The sequence below is a fragment of the Aethalodelphis obliquidens genome, unplaced genomic scaffold (genome assembly GCF_003676395.1).
Source record: "Aethalodelphis obliquidens isolate GAN/ISIS:26980383/991018 unplaced genomic scaffold, ASM367639v1 scaffold34, whole genome shotgun sequence".
NCBI lineage: Eukaryota > Metazoa > Chordata > Mammalia > Artiodactyla > Delphinidae > Aethalodelphis > Aethalodelphis obliquidens.
In genome coordinates, this window is record NW_020837978.1 from 7,864,216 (window position 1) to 7,884,256 (window position 20,041).

General features: G+C 43.5%; 2 protein-coding genes across 2 annotated transcripts in view; one reads left to right on the forward strand and one right to left on the reverse strand.

Moving 5' to 3' along the window:
• The window catches only part of SYCP2L (synaptonemal complex protein 2 like), a 166,364-nt gene that overhangs the window by 21,072 nt on the left and 125,251 nt on the right, over positions 1–20,041 (forward strand). The window lies entirely within an intron of this gene.
• The window catches only part of MAK (male germ cell associated kinase), a 43,389-nt gene that overhangs the window by 3,459 nt on the left and 19,889 nt on the right, over positions 1–20,041 (reverse strand). The window contains exons 8-13 of the mRNA XM_027128360.1: positions 17,178–17,489; positions 13,305–13,477; positions 11,165–11,313; positions 7,132–7,263; positions 5,394–5,468; positions 2,693–2,812 (exon numbers count right to left, since the gene is read on the reverse strand). Coding sequence (XP_026984161.1) covers positions 2,693–2,812; positions 5,394–5,468; positions 7,132–7,263; positions 11,165–11,313; positions 13,305–13,477; positions 17,178–17,489 — 961 coding nt within the window. The remainder of the gene's footprint in view (positions 1–2,692; positions 2,813–5,393; positions 5,469–7,131; positions 7,264–11,164; positions 11,314–13,304; positions 13,478–17,177; positions 17,490–20,041) is intronic.

Here is a 20,041-nt window from a genome sequence, read left to right on the forward strand (position 1 = left end):
CCTGGTGACAGTCACCCCAACTGCTTTGTGGTTCAGTTGGGACAAGGAGGCCAAGAGTTCTTCCTTGGTTTGACGGGTCATTTCATCCCACTCTTACTGGGTTTAAAGTTCTCAAAGCCAATAAAAATCTCCTTAAGAAAGACAGGGACAGTGTCTAGAAGGGCCAGTTAAGTGCACCATATTTTCTAGGAATAGCCCTTTAGTCATAACCCACTGGAGTATAGACCAGCATCAGTCTGATAAATTAGTGCACTCACATCAGAATGGTACCATGGGCAGAGGAGAGCACATGGGAGGGGAGGGCAGGAGGGAGGAGACAGTAAGTCCCCGTGACTGAGAGAAAGGAGAAGGGAAAACCCATCCTTAAGCTAACAGTAGGTGAGAAGTGAGGCGTCTGGGGAGTAACATCCAGAGAAGCTTTTTTTCCAGATGATGACATAGTCTAAGTCCTAAATGCATTTGAAGGAAACTGTGTCCAGGCCAACATTTGTGAAACCTTCTTTGAAAAGGGAATCATTTTGCCAGTAAGGCGGTAGTGTTGACATTTAGGATTCCTTTCTGAGAAATAACAAGAGTTTTAGGACTCCAGCACCCTTGGTGAAGAGCTTAGTAGCTGACAGAGGAGCCCAGGTCTCATATGGGGCAAAGAAACGCTTTGTTCAGCAGCTGGCTGTGCCCACACCTCCCCACTCCCCAGAACGGAGCTGGCAGCCCTCAACATTTGCTGTGCATTTATCTTAAAACCTGCATGTGTCCAAGGGCATTTAACTTCTTGTAGGAAATGTTGCTGCAGGAAAGGGTGTTTGCCTCTGGTTAAGAATGTAATCTGTGTCACTGCTATATAACTTATAGCAAGAAAACTTCTGTAAAATGGAGATAATGATGGTACCTTCTGTCTTAGAGAGTTCAGTGAGTTAATGCATGTACAGCACGTAGAACAGGGCCCCGTGCTTCTAGAGGGCGGCTGTGTCTGAAAGAAGTCACTCCTCTAGCAGGGAACAAGGAGGTATGAGGGGGTTTGGGTTGATAGATGACATGGGGAGGGAGGAAGAAATTAATGTGATTTTTCTTCTCCAGACTTGAGGATGAGGAAGAGTAGAGAGGGAGGCTGAGAGAAGGGGAGATAGTCGAGTAAATACGGTAATGACCTGGTTGTATTCTCTTGTGGGAAACTGTCACACCAGTGGGAGGGCTGGAAGACACATCTCTTACAGAACAGTGTTTTCCTAAGGATTTGCATTGACCACTTGAGAATGATTAATATTTACTTCTTTTTTTTTTTTTTACCTTTCCTCCTATCACGATCTGTAGGAAAATCTGATAAGCAGAGTAAAATGAAGAGATGAAAAGTTATGAGAAAGCATTTTACTTAAAAAAATGAAAACAGGAATATGCATGCTAATCTGACAGAATAATTAATATATAAAGGCCTCCAATCCCTTATAAAAATATGTTCAAAAATACCCACTTGCACTTTCTAAGAGCAGGTACTCAAAATAATTTGAGACGTTATGATTTTCTGCCTTCATATTAAAAATTGCTACCAAGCTGTGGCTAATGACTCATGATAAGGCTGCCCTAAAGTATTTAAGGCTTTATAAAAATTACTGCTGTATATAAAATGTTTATTTATATATTTTGTTTCAGCAGAGAGATAATGAAGCAGTTCTTTTCGCAGATAAGGTAACTGAGTACTGCTTAAGCAGTTCTGCCATGGTAAGAAATAAAAAATTACGAAAGTCCAGTGCTTTTTACAATTTTAGCTCCAAGAGCATGAACTTTAAAGACTGGTAACTCTAATCAGGAGTTCTATAATATAAGATCCTGGCTGGGACAGACTGGGAGAAGACTTTTGAAGTCAGCTTTTAACTTAAACTGTAACTAGATATCTTATCAAACTTGTAATTATCTGCCTCAATGTTTATTTTAGGTGCTTTAAGAAGAGTATCTATTTTAGACTGAAATAACTTAGAGAACATTCATAGTCAGATCTGGTCAACTCAAGTACAGAATCCTCACATCAGTTTCAAGAGCGTCCCCCTGAATGTGGCTGTCACACGCCACGCCACTGCAGAGCAGGTGACCTAATTAGTCATAGCGTCGGAGGGTGGGGAATAAAACTTCACCACCTAATATAGTACAGAGCAAAAGCCAGTCAAAGTTCTGCCGCAGTTTAGTTCTAAGCCCTAAGATGGAGCTGCAGAAGGACTACCCATTAACTGATAGATAACAGAGTCTCAGCATCTGCTGCGCTTTCCGCTCCGTGCCAGGTACCAGGCGGGAAGCTCTGAAAAGTGCATCCTCGCACATCTCGTCGTGTAGCATAGCACACTCTTCGGAATTAGACACTGTCTATCCCAGCTCCGCTGTTTACAGGCTGTGTGACCCTAGGTAAATTACTCAATGTCAGTTTCCTCACCTGTAAAAGATCTACCTCATCAGGTCATTGGGAGGATTCGGTGGCACAATCTGTGTGTCGGACCGAGAAGAACCACTGAATCAGAGGCAGCTCCTCTTATTAGACTCGCAAACCACATCTTTGGGAGAAAGATGGGACATTTTGCCAAAAACAGAACTTCAGTTGATAGCTGAGACTAATTTAAAAGTCTTCACTCAAGAAAGGTGACTATAAACTTTAAAAAGCTCCTTTCTGATCAGAATTCTCAAAAACTGTATCTGAACTTGTTCTTACCTGAAGCTGCCGCACCGAGTGGTGCTAAGTGTATCCTCTGGCCAGCTGACCCCACTTCTTTTTTGAGAAAGGAAGGAATATATCCTGACTGATTGTAAGTAGCATAACTTCCAAGATTTCCTAGTGACGTATCATAAAGTTTCAGAGTCAGAAGGTTAATATTTTAAAGCACCGGAGAGTAACTTTGATTACAACCACTACTAATTCTAAATTCTGTTTTTGGGGGCATCGTCTATATTTCATGCGCGGCACTACGGTTTTACAGATATTCCCATTCAGTCCATATAACAACCCTCTTAGATGCATGTTACTATCCACACCTGACTTCGCTAACTTCTCGCAGTTAGTAAGTGACCAAATTAGAATATGAACCCAAGGTGTCCCCCTGAATGTACCCAGGTTTTTATGACTCCACTTCTTAACCTGAAAGTATATTTCCTGCCAGGAAGCCCCCATCCCTGCGGTGCTCTCTGAGCACTTCTTCATCTTGTAAAATCACCCTGATAAGTGCACCTATTCTCATAGGGGTTGTTGTAGGGATTGAATGAGGTGAATGCAAAGCACTTAGCATAGGCTCTGCTGTCCAACACGTGTCAGCTGTCACCATCCTCATCACTATTAGTGAATGATCAATCTGGGGGGAAATGTAAAGGCAGGAGACCAGTCAGGCGGGCACTGCTGTAGCTGAAGTGAGAGAGGAAGTAAGAGAGTCTGAACTTAGACCGTCATGGAGGGATGGAGGAGGGAACCAGCAGGTGTATGGGGTGGGAGGGGTGGGAAAGAGAGTAACATAAACCCCTAAGTCTGTAGCGTGGGTGACTGAGAACAGGATACAGGGGAAGAGTCAGGTGTGGGGTAAAGACCTGGTGCCCATGGGAGATTCAAGTCACAGAGGTCCAGCAGGCCTGGAGATCTGGAATGATCGGGGCATGGCGGTGATGACGCCATGGGCTTGGAGGAGCCAGCCCAGAGGGACTGTGGGATGTGCAAAGACCCAGAACAGATCAGAACCCGGGGAACAGAGCACTAAGGGGGAGAAAAGAAAAGGACCCTGCTGGGGAGAGGGTGGAGAGGTAGACGGTAGGAATAGGGTCTGGAAACCCCAGAGAAGACAGCGTGTGACGAGGAAGGAGCAGCAAATAAGGCAGAGGTCTGGTGGGGTTGGCACCGCCCTGGGATTTGGCCGCTAGCAGGACAGGCCGCGGCAGGAGCTGTTTCAGCGGCCCGAGGCAAGCTGAGGACAGACTGCAGTGAGCTGAGGGGTAAAGTGGAAATCAGAGGAAAAATGAATGTAACTTCTCTTTTAAGGAGCCTGGCTACACCAGAAAAGGGACAGGTTTGTCAGTGAGAAGGTGAATCAGGGCTCTGACCGCCTTGGTGGTTTCAAAGAACCGTTCCTCTGGCAGCTACGACTGAAGCTTATTTTCACATGGTGTCATTTGACCACAGGCTGGACTCTGCCTTCCTGTGTCCCTGACGTCTGTCACGGTGCTGTGCGTAGCAGGCGCTCAATAAGTGTTTGCTCCTGGACCAACACATGTCAACCGGCAGTGTTATTTATCAGACCCTAAAGGCCATCACACAGTAAACACGTTATCAGTTCATACGATTTTTAACACTGCTGAATTTTGCGTAGGCATTGCTGCCTCATTTGTCCTTTCTTTTCGCCTTGAGGTACTCGTTCTAATTCACGAATCAGAAGACTTCAGAAGACTTTTTGAAAGTTCAAGGCAGTAATCCCATTCAGTAGCAGCCTGAGAACATATCTCCCGGGACATCCATGGCAATCCAATGGTTAAGACTCTGCACTTCCAATGCAGGGCGAGCGGGTTCGATCCGTGGTCAGGGAACTAAGATCCCACATGCCACGTGGCATGGCCAAAATAAAAAAGATCTCTCCCACCCTCATCCCCATCATCAGAGCAAACACTTATTAAATGCTTATTGTGTGACAAAAATCCTAGGGGTGGTCGTATAATACTGCCTCGGTCAGTATTATTTCCTCTGTCTTACAGGCGGGGAAACTGACTTAGAGGACCCAAGTAACTTGTCCAAGATCACAAGGCTAGTGAGTGAACAGGGACACGTCAGGCTCTAAAACCCATGCACTGATCGGTTACAGGATGCTTCTTCCTATTGGAGGAAGAAGTTGCTAAGGGAAAATGCATAGAAAATTAAGTCTTCTTAAATTATTTTGGCTTTTCATTTGAAGTACCTTGTGAGCTGCAAATTTTTAGGTTGGAGCCAATAGTTAGCACTGTTTAAACCACTGACAGCAAAATTCTAGGAAATCCATCATCTCTGTGAATTTGGTTAACTTTTTCTTTTAAATGATGGTTCATGCTCAGAAATGAGTCTCAGAACTTAAAAAAATTTCCAGGAATATTGATTATAAAATTAGAAAATATTCTTTTAATTATTTTTAGTAGATTTGCTTGATTTCTTTAACTTGTCATAATTAATTTAAGAAGACAAGCATAGAGCCTTTTGAGAGCTAATTACTCTTAGAATTCCAACTACCGAAGAAAGAGGTTCTTGGTGGTGTGTCTGTCTGCCCGAGTCCTGATCTGACCCCTAAAAGCAGGTGACCTTGGCCTTCGTAGTAGCCTTTTATGACAAGATTTGGGGTCGATGTTGAGAAGAAAATTGGACAGGAGATTCAAAGAACTAATTGTACTCATCTACAAGGCCCAGAAATTACCTTGTGAGTCCTGTAATTTTTCAGGAAAACTTTCATTGCATGATAGTTTTTCAATTGGTTTAATTATGCTTTCTTCTAAAGAGAAGGCAGATGGAAGGAAAGAATGAACAATAAGGAGGATGTTATAGGAAAAGCAGAGAAAAAATAGATTCCATGGTTAATGAAAAGATGCAGAAAGAAACCTTAAAGTGTTTCTCCGAGAAAATGTTCCCGGTGCTGTCTCAGCTTTGATTTGATGTCAGTCGTATATTTCCCCGAGACTCAAAGTTGTGCAGCTGTCATTTCACCTGATTGTATTTAACCACTTGGTTCAGTGAATATTATTTTTAAATAACTGAGAAAAAATTAGCAAATTGCAGTGCCACAGCACTGTTAAATGGATACAATACCCAGAGCGTTTGATGTCCCATCAGAACACCTCAGGAGACTCCTCAGTTGCTACACAGTGACCCTCAAACTCTTCTGATCCAATACCACCTACATCTTTTTTAAGAAAGAACTCTCTACCTCTTCAGACACTTTAAGCTGATATCTAAAATGTTTCCTCATAAGTTTTATAGTTGCAAAGGATTTAACTTCTGGCATACTGTAATCAGAGACATTTAAAAATAAAACTATTACATCTCTCTTTTAAATATAATCAGTGGAATCTAAATACCATAGTGATTTTATGCTCACCAGTACTGACTTAAGAAATACATGACCACATGGGACTTCCCTGGTGGTCCAGTGTTTAAGACTCTGCCCTCCTACTGCAGGGGGCAACGTTCGATCCCCGGTCCAGAACTAAGATCGCACATGCCACGTGGTAAGGCCAAAAAAAAAAAAAAAGAAATACATGACCACAGTCCTTTTTAACAGGTAGAAATTTCACATGAATCCCTTTTCTCTCTAAAATTTTATTTTCATTCATATGTCAGCTCCCAGATTTTATCTGAGTATAATTTTAAAGTCTTTAACCAGTCAAAAAATGTGTATGGATTGAAACCTTTAAAAAAATTTCTTATAACCAACCATAAGTATATTAAAATACTTTTCTCTGGATTAAGTTAATTATAGTTAGAATGATTCGTTGTATATAATTTATCAAAAAAGATGAATATTATAGAATTTGATTATTAAAAGTGAAAAGTCAGATTTTTTTTTGGAAATTCATCTCTTAATGAGAAAGATGGGACCTTTTTCAAGTGGTTCATGTATCCATCAATAAATATTACTTATTGCTAAAATCAGACAGGATTCAGCTTCATTTTTTTAAAGATGGGAAGCAAGGAGAAATCTTGTAAATGCATAGTAGGGAATGAAAGGTGTTTTGTTACAGCTCTGTTACTATAGTCTTTGAACACTATTCACAGTTACAGATCAAATATCACATAGTGATCTCATAAAAAATGATTTTCAAAAAAATTTTCATTTTATATTAGAGTACAGTTGATTTACAGTATTGTGTTATTTTCACAAATGATTTTTAATTATCTATTAGCTATAACTCAATTAGGTTCTCCTTCAGTTTTTTGAAAGCTAAGAACTGGAAACCACTTGACTTAAAAAGGATTTATTTGTTCCCCAATCATCAGAGTTACTCACTTTCTCAACACTGGCACCAATATATCAAACTAGTCCTTTGACTAGCACCCCACCTATTTTTATACTTTGGGGAAAAGGGAAACATTTAAAAGTAAAAATCCGCAGAAGGAAAACAGTGTAAGTTCATACTTTAAATGTAGTCTTGCCTTACCTGCATTACTCCCTTTGAAAGCAAGTTCTGCCCCCGTGGGTCCCAGCGACTTAGGAAATAGCTGGCTATTCCAGGTGTATGGGTTCGTATCCTTCCCACTGGCTGTCAAGGACACGTTCTTGGGGTTTACACCTTAGAAGAACAAAACAGCCATTTCAAAGGTTAGAGTGCGATCATACACTTGAAGGAAAAATATACGTTCAAACTAGACTATAGCAAATACTTGCTTTTTGATGGACCCTCACATGATCCTCAGCCCTAAATACAATAACCTGGAATCCTCACGGTGTCTTTTAGAAACGTTAAGTTATTTTCTGTAATACAAGTAATGATAAACATTGGACATTTCTTGCTAAATGTCTCTCTTTTTTTTTTTTTTTTTTTTTGGGGTACGCAGGCCTCTCACCGTTGTGGCCTGTCCCGCTGCGGAGCGCAGGCTCCGGACGCGCAGGCTCAGCGGCCATGGCTCACGGGCCCGGCCGCTCCGCGGCATGTGGGATCTTCCCGGACCGGGGCACGAACCCGCGTCCCCTGCATCGGCAGGCGGACTCTCAACCACTGCGCCACCAGGGAAGCCCTAAATGTCTCTTAAAATTTGAGGTGGCACAAAAATTTTCTTCCAAAAGATATTTCCATGTCATACACTTATTTTGAGTGTTTGCTCTGTGCCAGACCCTTGAGGGGCAATTGGGGTAGCTGGGGAAAACAGACGTGCGGCCAAGAATCCAGGGGGACTGAGGAGTTCGGAAGTACACGTGAAGATCCATGTGTGAAGCTTATCTGCATATCGGATCTAGTAAAATATAAACAGCTAGTTGTTTATGATTTTCTGAAATCTGTGAAATGTGGACTCGGCCTTGGACTTTGGTCCCAGTGGTCAAAGGGTGTTGTTTTAACCTAGTTTTAAGAGATTTGAGAACTTCCTGAACTTGCTTTCTTTTGACTGATAATTAAATTGGGTTCAGCTTAGCAGATGCCAGAGACATCACACTGTCTAAGCCTCTGGGTCATACATGTAGAGTTCTCTTTAGTGTAGAAAAACATCCTTACCGAGGACTGCTAATAATGTAGAGAGAGGGTCAGTCCCTGTTTCAAGGGAGCTTTGACTTTTCCCAAAGTGAGCTCCTTGGCAAGGTTTCACATTTATGAGACATATAATAATATTCCTTGTTCTAAAGCCAGAAACAAGCCTGGTGGTTCCGAAGCAAGCTGCAAAGTTACCTGTCGTCAGTTCTCTAAGGAAACACTCCCATCAGGTAGATCATTTCCCTTTATTACAGGATATTGCTCTTTATGGATTTTGGTTTCTAATAAAATACCTACAAATAGAACTATAATAGACAATTCCCTGACAATAAAGAAGATGCACTAGGTAGCAATTACTCAGGTTAAAAACATCTTAACACACACACACACACACACACACACACACACACACACACACACACACACACACACACAAGATATTTACCCCCAAAGAAGGTGCAAGGTCAGGGGAGAAAACTACAAATCTCTTTAGGTGAATATTTTTTATAAATACAGTTCAACAAAGAATGGGCCCTGAATGCTTAAATTATTTTAATACGATTAGCCTTGCGATATCCCTAGTCTTTTTTGTTTTTCAGTAAATACATACTACACTATTGAAAATAATTGCTTTAACTCTTTGTCTGTTAAAAGATTTCAATTTTCTTGGAAATAGACAATATCTGGAATTTTAAAACATGTATTAGTTTACAAGCTTTTCTGGGGTACCTTCTACAACCAAACACTGTTAAAGAGAAGCAAAAATTAATATACTATCATCCTGTCCCCTCAAAGGATATTAAAAAGTCAATCAGCAAATATTTACTGAGCACCTACCACGTGCCAGGCAGTGTGTGTGGCACTGGAGAAAAAGTGGTGAACAAAGTAGACCAGTTTCTGCCCTTGTGGCTCTTATAATCTACTCTAGTGAGAAGGGAGACGAACAGTTATAATTAGGTGAGTAATTAGCAGTGTGCAAATTATGCAGAAGAATCTGATGCTGAGGCTGCAACAAACAGAAGCCACAAAGCCAGTCTTCTAAAAAGGTAACTTTAAGCTGGAATGTGAGTCATGATAAGGACTTGGTAGGAGTTGGAGAGGTGTGTTCCTGGGAGAGGCGTCAGTGTGGGCGGTGGACCTGGGAAGGGGAAGAACTCGGAGTCCTCGGCAAGGATGGAGCAGGGACAGGGCGTGGCCCAGAGTGAGGCTGGAGAGGGGAGCAGGCAGCGGATCACAGGGGAGTTCGTGGGTCTCGCTAAGAAACTTAAAATGCAGTAGGCGAGGCACATATACAAATGACACAGGACGTTGGATACACTGGGTGGAAGGAAGGACCGTAAGTGATAACGGGACTCGAGAAGGATCCACAGAACAGGGTTTCAAAAGTGCTGGGGCCGGGAGGGAGAGCAGAGGGCACCGCCGAGATCGTTAGCACCTCCACTGTATACTCTATTTGCAACAACTACCTTGTGATAATTAAGTACCCAAGGCTTACGGGGCGAGCTGATGGATGACTGCAGTCCCATCGTTAAGTAACAGAAAACAGAATCTCAGAGTCGTGCTCCAGTACACAGCCGGTCAGTAGCAGGTCAATAACTATGACTCTTGCGTCCCTCTCCCTGAAGGCCAGTGTCACAGATCTGCCAATCCTTGTAGTGTAATGTCAGGCTGCCCTGAAATTATATGGTACATTTCTAGAGCTCCCATGATCCTAAAAGTTGATGCTTAATAAGACCTTAATACTTGGCTTTATGGTAAAAAAAAAAAAAAAAGGAAGGCCCCCCAAAGATAATACTCTTTGTTATTCCTGAGGATATTCAGTGAATTAACTACAGACCATAAATAAATGTCAAGGATCACTTCTTTGCGTTTCTGTCCTCTGCACTTGCTGGATCACGATAGGTGCTCAGTAAATGTTTGTCCAAGTGACTGAACTGAGCTCAGTTCTCGTTTCAGATCTCACCCAGCTCCAGAGGGGCCACATCTTTGAGACCAAACACGCCAAAATAGGGTACAGTCAGGCTCAGGTTTAGATTTCAAACAGTTCCTTCTAATTTTGAGTCTGTTTCTTAGGCTTCAATTACAGCCATGCTTCTGACCCAGAGTAATTAGTAGAATTTGTTAGATCTTTCTGGTGAAAAAGGAAATGATCAGGTGGGTCTCAGGTGCCCTGAAATACGTTCCTGAAAACCGCATGAGGGGAGCAGAGCTGGGAAAACAGGTGTCTGCTAAAATTTTTACAATACCCTCTCCCACCACCAGAGGGCGCACTTCTACAGCGAAGATGAAGCACTGATTTTATTTTAGTGAAATGAATTCAATTTTCTTTCTTTTTTAAACAGGGAAAAGTGTCCCCCATGAATCTGTTCTGGAAGCTTTATTTACACCCCCACTTTTGCAGTCAGATCAGAACTTCCTCATGGTTTCAGCACCGAAACTTACTAACCAACTGGTGTCCTTGCACCTTTCAAAAGTGCACCCTCTCTTACGGTCTTAATTCCCACTCCTCTCACCGTCCTAGGGAACAAGGCATCACCCTCTCTATCCAGACGTGTGCAGTGGCCTCTTGACCAGTCTCCTTGGGCCCCTCGCCCAGTCCCCTACCCTTTTTGAGCCCCTAGCGTGGTCTACCTAGCAGCCAGAAGGATCTTTTAAAAACACAAATCAGATCATTTAGGAAACAGTATTACTAAAATTCTGCCTCTTATAAGAACTGGTAATGGGAGTGCAGAATTGTTTGCATACAGTTTACAGAAGGCATAGCTTTGGTGGGGGAGGGTGGTATTTTCTGAAGCATCCTCACCATCTTGATTGGTGGCTGCCAGGCATTTCCTGAGCAGACTTCACAGAGGCAGGAGGTCCAGAAACGTCCCGGCGACAGGCTGAGCCCGCAAAGAGCGCTATGATTGTATTTCACTGGTGCCCTTTCTTCAGAGATTCAGAGACCCTGGAGCGTGACCTATTAACTATTCTAGTTACCAGGAAACATTTTATTTTCTCTGCTTACCTGGAAGGTATCTTGATTGTTTCAAATAGTACTGTTTAGCTGTTGAACCAGTTGACAATTCAGAATCAGATTTTAGGGAAATAGCAGGGGGTAAGTTCTTGTTTTCCTCTGTTGAGTGGTTGGGGCCTGCAGGTACTGACTCTGGAAGCCTTGAAAGTCAACATAAAGTAGCATCACCGGGTGAAGAACGGGAAGATGACGGCTGCTATGCTCTCGCCCACCCGCCGCCCATCTTTCCAAGCCAGTCAGTGGTTTCCATCAGAGACCTTCTGCTGATAGGAGCGTTAAATGACAGCCCCTCTCCCCGAGTAGATATCGGGCAGTGCATAGAATCCTTCCTAATACTGGACAGTAGGAGGCAGAAAGCTTTGTAACTAAGCAGCAGGTTGCCTGTGTGCAGTATGTTTCCATTTTTCCTGCGACTGCCGCAGCTGTGGATTTGTGATGTGGGAAGATGGCATGTTGGAAGGGAAGAGAATCACAGCCATCTCCAGCTGGCTACTCCAGCAGTGTGTAACCACTAAGGTTGTTAGAACACGGTTTGGGCTGGGCTAAGAGAACTGAAGTGGGGAAGTGTTAGGAAAGTCCCCAAACAGAATTTCCAAAGAGCCTAATGACATACAGAGACATCATGCATTTGTTGAGATGTGCCTGTTCCCCAGAAGGCAGAATTGACTTGGGCGGTGGCGAGCGCCTGGCGGGGTGCCTGGCGGGGTGCCTCTGTCCCCCAGTGCCCGGCCTCCTACGGCCCCAGTTCTGTGTAGGAACGGAGGCCTTCCGGCATCCAGGCGTAGCTCTGTCTAGTTCCCGAGGCCATCTGTCCGAGTGGCAGCCTTCGCTGCCAGAGGATGGGGCTGCAATTGGTTTTGCTGCCTGTCGCTCTGTGTGCAGCCCTGCACCACGACCTTCTCTCCCACCTGTGACCGGGCCTCTTCCCGTGCAGAGGCCTGGCCCCCCTGGCCAGCTCTCGTCACCTGTCTGACCCCAGGCCTCCGCGGTTCCCCCTGGGAAAGTCCTGCTTACCACGTCAACCCTCTGAGGGATGGACACTGCTGTGATTGGCCCTTTGGACTGCTGGCCGCCACTTTGGGGTGGCCCTGGGCACAGGGGGCCCCCTTCATTAGAAACAGCCCTACTCATTTCCGGCCACTGTGTTTACATCCTGCTTTCCAACACAGGCTAAAATACCCTATTTCTAAATGCCGGGTTTTCCCCTTAAGAGAAATACATATAGGACCAGGAAGGGTGAAGAGCCAGTCTTCTGATCTGTCCCTTTGGTTAACACCTCAACGCTTGTTACACCCTCGTGCCCGGCAAGATTGGAAGTGGCTGAGAGGTGTGACTTTCTGACTTAAAAGTGGAAGGGGATTAAGCAGGTTTATTCTGTTTCTTCTCAAGTTTGGGGATTTTAGGGAGGAGTAGCTGTGGAACTTGGGGATCTGGAAATTGACTGACTGGGAATTATCTCCCCACGGAAAGTCTTCATCTACCTTCAGAGATATGTGTTCTCCAAAGTGAAGGCTTCTGTGCCGGACAGTGCCAAACAGCTATGAGAGAAATTTCCCTGACTCCTGCGTCATCTTTTCTCCCTGTTCCTCTTCTGTTCCAAGGCGGGGCAGGGACAAGGGAAATATTTTCCCAAAATATTCACCAAAATTTCACCCATCTTCACCTCAAAGTTGAATAATGCACTCATGATGATGCCAACTGCAAAGGGATTGCTAGAGATACCAAGCTTCCAGGGAAAGTTCAGAAAATGATCAAAAAAGTTGAGAAGAGCAAGCAAGTAAATGATGAACTCTGAACACCACCACCAGAGGAGGCCAGTACCTCTGTAGACTGTGCTTTGCTGTCTGAGAAGCGGCATGTGGATTCCAAATGGGAATTATGGGGATCATAATTGAACAGGGGACACAAAAAACTGAACTAGAACTCCCTCTACACACGCTCAGCCACTGGTGCCGGGCGTTGTCACTGTGAGGGACTCGGAGTCTTACTTTTTCAGAGGTGAGCACAGAGGTCTGGATTTGACAGGAGAAACAACATTAAGCTGCTTCTTGTCTTTTAACACGTACACTCATTTATGAGTAAAGTTGCTGCCTGATGAAAACGTATCTTCCCGAGAAATGTGAAATCTTACCAAGATGGAGAATCCGTTTTCCTCGTTTCTTTGAAAACGCGCATGCTTGGCTTCTTGGAATGGGAGACCCCGAAGTCACATTCCTCAAACTCTTCCCAGCCGTCTTCAACCTTGAACACAGGCTGACCCCAACGCCTCCTGGCACCTTTATGGCCCAGAGTGCCATTTGGCTTCTGTGGTGGGAAACCGGTGTCATCTTTAATCGGGTGCTGAATGCCTTTTATGTGCAAGCTATTATATTTGAGGCTAAGAGTCCCCATCCTCAAGGAGCTTTCCATACAGTGAAGGAGATAACATATATACATATTTAAAAGTATTAAGGAAAATAGGTAGCGCATGCTAAAAATATGATAGGAAATTGAGAGAGGACAGATCTCTGTGAACTTGGGTTGGGGGAGACTTGAATACGTAGGATCAGAATTGACTCTTCGTTGAAGTGTAATCTGGAAACCTGCCACGTGTGGCTGTGTCTCTTTGGGCAAATGACTTAACTTTTCAAAGCCTTAGTTTCTTTCTCCTTAAATGGCGACATACAGTATTTATGTAATTTAGTGTTTTCGGATTTGATAGTAAAATGCATTGAAAGTTTTTGGGATAGGGCCTGGCACGTAAGCGTTACTGCAGGTTAGGTATTATTGTTGTGGTTGTTATTCTAGAGTTTGGAAGAGGAGATGCGTAGAGTGCGGCTTTTTAATAGGAGAGTGCCAGAGTGTGTTCCGCGGGGAAAGGGCGGACTGCGTTTACTGAAGCAGATGGTTCGTGCTGGAGGGAGGACAGGGTTGTAAAGACAGGCCGATGCTATATGATGAAGGGCCTTCATTGTATGCCTGGGACATCGCAGCTGTCCTATGGGCAGTGGAGAACACGGGATGTTTTTGAGATTAAGAAGTGATGTGATAAAGGCAGCATTCGAGAAAGGTCCTGCTCCTCAGATAGGAGGCCTTTGCAGTTAACAGTGGCATGCGGTAACAAGAGCCACGGATTCATGGTGGTTGGAATGCTCAGGAAAGAATACATTTGCTGTTAACAAGAAATAAAAGGTCTGGACTTTTTTCTCTCTCTCCGAACTGAGGTCAAGGAGAGTATAGCAGACGCTGCTTCCTCACTAAGATCTTGTTCAGGGCAGCAATATGCCCACGTAAAAGATCTGAAATGCCAGCCTCCCTTGCAGCTCTGTGTAGCCGTGGGACACGACCTAGCCGGTGAGTTGTAAGTGCAAGTCTGTTGGGAGGGGCTTCCACGAGAAACAGTTCAGGCTCTGCCGGCCTGTGCCAGTGTCTTCCACTCTTCCCCCTTCTGGAAGGCAGATGCAACCCCAAAGGAGCAGCAGCCAGCTGTGGCCACAGGACCGAGAGCCACCTGCTGAGGAGGGTGGTAGAGCAGGAAGACAGAGCAGTCTGGTTCCTTTTATGAGCTGCACCAGCCCTGGCTTACCCACCCCCCACCTTCTCGCTATGAGAGGAAAACAGCCCCTCGTGGTTTAAGCCACAGTGGTCAGGTTCTGTCATAAGTCACTGAATGTAATCCTGTTGGACACAGAGAAGGAAAGGCAGGGATGGCTTTAAAAATGTGAGCCTGACTGTCTCCGAATGGTAGCTCTGTTAACAAAAATAAGGAATGAGGAAGAAGACCTGGTCTGGGGCAGACCGTGGGGTGGTTTGGGGGCATATGAACTGAAAAATCCAAAAGGCAATGGGAAATTGGGGAATTTGGAAGCAAGGTCATCAAATACAGCTGCGTTTGAAGTAAGAAGATGCTTAAAGAATGGATATGCCATTGCTTGAAGCTGATGGTGCCACAGTGATGGATGATGAACAAAAAGTGGTATTTGCGAACGTCTCTTACACTCTTGTTTCTTGGTCAGAGAGAATGAGCTCCAGACTAAGGAGAATAAGAAGGTCTAAAGCCCCAGGTGAGTGGAGTTAATGAAAAGTCATACTTGGCTGAGTCCAAGACTCTTATTATTTCATTTGAACTGTATGTTAGGGTCCTGCTGAACAGTGCCAGTAACATCAAGTCATCTCATGTCTAAGAAAATTGGAAAGGGATAAATATTAATAATTTTTATAAAGTAGAAGGTGGATTTTTGCAAACTCCACATGAATAAGTTTGGTACCAGATGAGGGCAAAGATTCTAACATCAGTTATTAAAGAGAAAGTTTTTGAGCCCTAAGGAGAAAAGGTGGTAGATCACACAGGCCACCATTTTTCATAAAAAGCAGACAGCGAATGCATGTACTCTATATGGCCTTCAGCAAAGGAGGTGACAGCGTCTTCTTTCATGCTATCAAAGAAATGAAGTAATGAAAGGACAACAGAGGAGCATCAGTACTGTCATGGGCTGAATGTTTATGTCCCACCAAAATTTATACCCCAACTCCAATGGGTTGGTATTTGGAGATGGGGCTTTGGGAGGTAACTGGGGATGAGATGAGGTCATGAGGGTGGGGCCCTCATGGTGGGATTAGTGCCCTTAGAAGAAGAGAATCCAGGGAGCTGCTTTCTCTCTCTGCCATGTGGACAGAGCAAGAAAAGGTGCTGTCTGCAAACCAGGAGGAGGGCCCCACCAGGAATCAGGTTGGCTGCACCTCGATCTTGGATCTCCCAACCGCCAGAAGTGTGAGAAAGTAAATGTTTGTTATTTAAGCCACCCAGTCTACGGTATTTTCTTATGGCAGCCTGAGCAGACTGAGACAAGTACATAGTTCAATAATCTGACCAAGAGTACTGATTAATGGGTCAGTATCCGTCTAGAAGAAGGTTCTAGTGGCTTGCTGTCCCAAGGGCACATTGCTATTCTGTTCATCCTGAAGGTACAGGAGGAAAAAAATGAACAACCATTCCATAGCTGGTGACAAGCTGGGCAGAATGGTTAAACTGAGAAGACAAAATAAGGGTTCAAAAATACTTATTAGAAATGTGAGAGGTAAAAATAAGGTCTTCCAATTTTTGAATCCTAGAGATCAAATACACAATGAGAGGTGTAGAATATGTGATTGAACAGAAGCACTTGTACAAAACAGACTTGGGAATTTTAGTTAACAGAATGCTCAATCCCAACTCCGCAGCTCATTAGCCATCTCAAAATTGCGGGCTAGTTTATTGGGTACTTTAACTTGGTGAATGCATACGAGAGGGTGGGAGGGTGTTGCATAGTGCATGGCACTTAGTAGCTATTTAGTAAGGTTAACTTCCTTTCCTTCCCTCCCAGTGTGAGTCAGCATTTTATGGGCCTTCCAAGAAAAAAAAAAAAAGTAGTCCTTGATGGCATGAGTGAACACAGGTTCTGGAATGTTGGCGGTGGTTCACCCTGTTTCATGTTTCCTACCTACTGTCTGCCTCTGGTTCTGGAAGGGGAAGCAGGAGGGTGAGGGGACTCAAAGGCTCCTTCAGACACAGGAACCGAGGGTCACTCAGTCATCGGTGAATGACATCCCTGTGGAGTACGTGAAGGAACTGAGGGTGTTTCTCTTAGAGAAAGGGGCAGATAATGTAAGGGCGATTTTCAAATATCTGAAAGGCTGCCTTTCTGGAAGAGTGATTAACTTTTATTAAAAGCTACAGAAACCAGATTTGAGCTCAGGATGAGGAAGAACTTTCGAGTAGTCAGAATTGCCCCAAAGATAATGTGGACTCCTCAAGACCCTGGAGGTGGTTCAAAAACAGTGTGGACAATTATTCATTCATTCATTCAACAGATATTTGTTGAGAATTTACCATGTGCCAGACACTGTTTTGGGTTCTGGGTCTGTATTGAGAAACGAAAACAGACGGACATCTTTTATATCTTCCCCAACGTGTTTAGAATGCCTAGAAACAAAATCCTAATGGAACCAAACCATCGCGTCTAAAGTGTCATTATGGGCTACTTACGGTTGGCACGTTTTTGACGATACTTGGAAATAGCGTTGGCGGCTGTTTCTGTTGATTCTGCTGCTTGGGCGGTTGCTGGACACCCGTGTTCTGTGGCGGCTGGATGGACTGCAGCGGCTGGTGGCTGTTTTTCGGCTGGGGCTGTCCGGCAGTCTGGTCACTTATGTCTGGCAGAGGCTTAGGTTCTAGATCAACTACAGGTGGCTTTGACTCTAGTGGTTGCACGTGCTTATTTAAAGTCTGTTTCGGTTCCAGATGATGTGAGGAAGGGCCTAATACTTGACCGACTTGAAAATATGGGTGTTTCAATGCCTAAAGAAGCATGGAAATAACAAATGGAAAAAGGTTTCACCTAAATTTATTGCATATAAACTCTTGTCCAGCGCTGGGCTAGGCATATATCACTAGTCTAGGTAAGTTTCAGAGATTTAGAAAGCATCCAGTTTTCCCCTTATGTGATGACTTTAAAAAGATACCCAGAAAAAAAAATGATTTGAGAAGAAAATTTCATTAAAAAAAATGAAAAAGTACATATTAGTAGAAAGAATGTATAACTCACTTGTAATTTTAACATCCAGTCAAGGCAACTGTTCTTGTAAAGACTCCGTATAGAACACAAAGTCTAGCTTATAAGCAGTGGCTGAATTTGAGGGATTAACTCAAACTAAAACACTAGATACTGATAATGTTTTAGACTACATAAAGGCATTAAGAAATGAGTTAAGAAAACCTTCCTTGTAGTTTATTTTAAATGATTAACTCTAACATCATATAAAATTCAGGGTTATTTTTAGCCTAACTATAAGTATGTGTCTACTAGCAATAAAAAAAAATTCTAAGAAATTGAAATAAGCTTTAACACTATAACAGCAAAGAGAAAGTACTTATGGGAATAAACTATACAAGTACTAGTAAAAATGGTCACTGAGTTTTCACTAGATCAGTCATCAAATCACTGTTACTGCATGGAAGTGGGGGGTAGGGGACAGAGCTGGTGACCATCTGGGTGACACAGGCTAGAGCAGTGGTTCTCAACTGGGGGTATTTTGCCCCTTCGGAGACGTTTTTCTTACTGTCACCACTCGGGGGCTGGGAGGCGCTCCGGGCATCTAGGCACGCTGTCAGAGATGCTGCTTAACATCCTACAACGAACAGGACAGCCTCCCCACAGCAAAGAATTAGCGGGTCAAAAATGTCAGAAGTACCGAGGTTGGTGAAAACTGGTCTGGAGAGTGTCTGAAGCTCTCTGTGCAGCTCAGCTGTGGATACAGGTCCCCTTATCAGTACTGCATGTCTGGGTGGGGAGGGAAGTTCCCAGTTCTGCTGTTTTGTGTGTGTGTGTATCGGGGAAGGGGCTGCCCCTTAAGATAATGAAGCCCTGTTCCCCTGTGCCGCCTGCCCTAAGCCAGTACCCGCCTACGTGGAGGCGTAGCCCTGACCCACAGTTAACTTCTCAGGCGTGCAGGGGCAGATTTTAGATGGACAGAGGCAACTCCTGTAACTTAACCTCTCCCTGTCTCCCTGCTTCCACTAAAAAGCAGGGCAGTGAAATAGTAAACAAGGAAGAGGTGAAGGGCAGGGAGGTGTATATTTTGGCAGAGGTAGAAAAAGTGTTTCTTCTAAGTTTCCCCTTAGAAACTTCGTTGTGTCCCCTACCACACCTGATGTGTGTGTTAACTACATGGACATTGCTAAGTGGAACTCAGCAACTGTAGACGATTTAAATACATCAGTACCTGACACATAGAAGGACTCAGGTTCTGGATTAAGTAGCCCCATTAATTAGTATGTCACTGTTCCTAAGTCAATAATGTACATTTTGGAGCTAGAAGCTTTATGAATGTTTTGTAATTCCAGGGCTTCATCTGTAACTTTTCCTCTTTAAAATACCAGCTACCATCCTTAAAGAAACAGAGGATCTTTAAAAAATAATAACTTCTTTTTTCCTGTTTGTTAAGGGAATATTGATTGAATAGAATAAGGAATGTATAGAAAGTTCTCAAGAAGAAATTAAAATCATCTCGAAAGCCAACACCAGGAGAAAACTACTGCTCACATTTTGATGTTTCTCTTTTCAGAACTTCTTTCTAGTCTTTCAGATACATACACATATATATATAGATTTTACCTTACACAGACTTGCAGCTTCTGCAGCTGTAAGTACCTCATGCCAGTACCCCACTGTTGTAATTACTATCACTTTACAGATTATTTTAACGTCTGATAGGGCAAGCTGTCTAACCCTACCACTGTGCTCTGATTACTTATTACTGTTCAAACCTGTCTTGGCTATTCTTTCCTATTTGTTCTTCCAGTTGACCTTTAGAAAATATCGTCTCAAGTTAAATTTTTTAAAAGCCAAATAATTATTTGGTTTATTTCAATCCTCAATTTATATTTAAATAACAATAAGAATACCATAAAGCCTGTTAGGACTTTTTAAGTTAAGCCCTTTGCAGATAAAATCATGGCGTTTTTAAGACCATGAGACAGGGTTCATCTGTAGGTGTTGAGGGTATAGTCACAAAGGAGCCAAGCATGGGTATCACACGCTGCCCTCTTGTGGGAGCCGGAGACGGAGCATTACTCCAGTCCTGTGGAGGGATGATGCTGCCGTGTCGAGGGAACCCGAGTCCTCTACACGGTAGGAGAGCGTTGGAAAGTCTACGAGGTTGTCTAACTGAAGAGATGCTCTTTTATTACCTGTGACAAGTTTCTTCCTAATTAGCTTGTCACGTGCCTGAATTTTTTTTTTTGACTTTTACTTTCTTCTTTATTCTTTTAAACTATGAAATGAACACAAGCTCATCATAAACATTTGGAGTCATACACAGAATACAAACTATCCTGTGCAAATCAGGTCG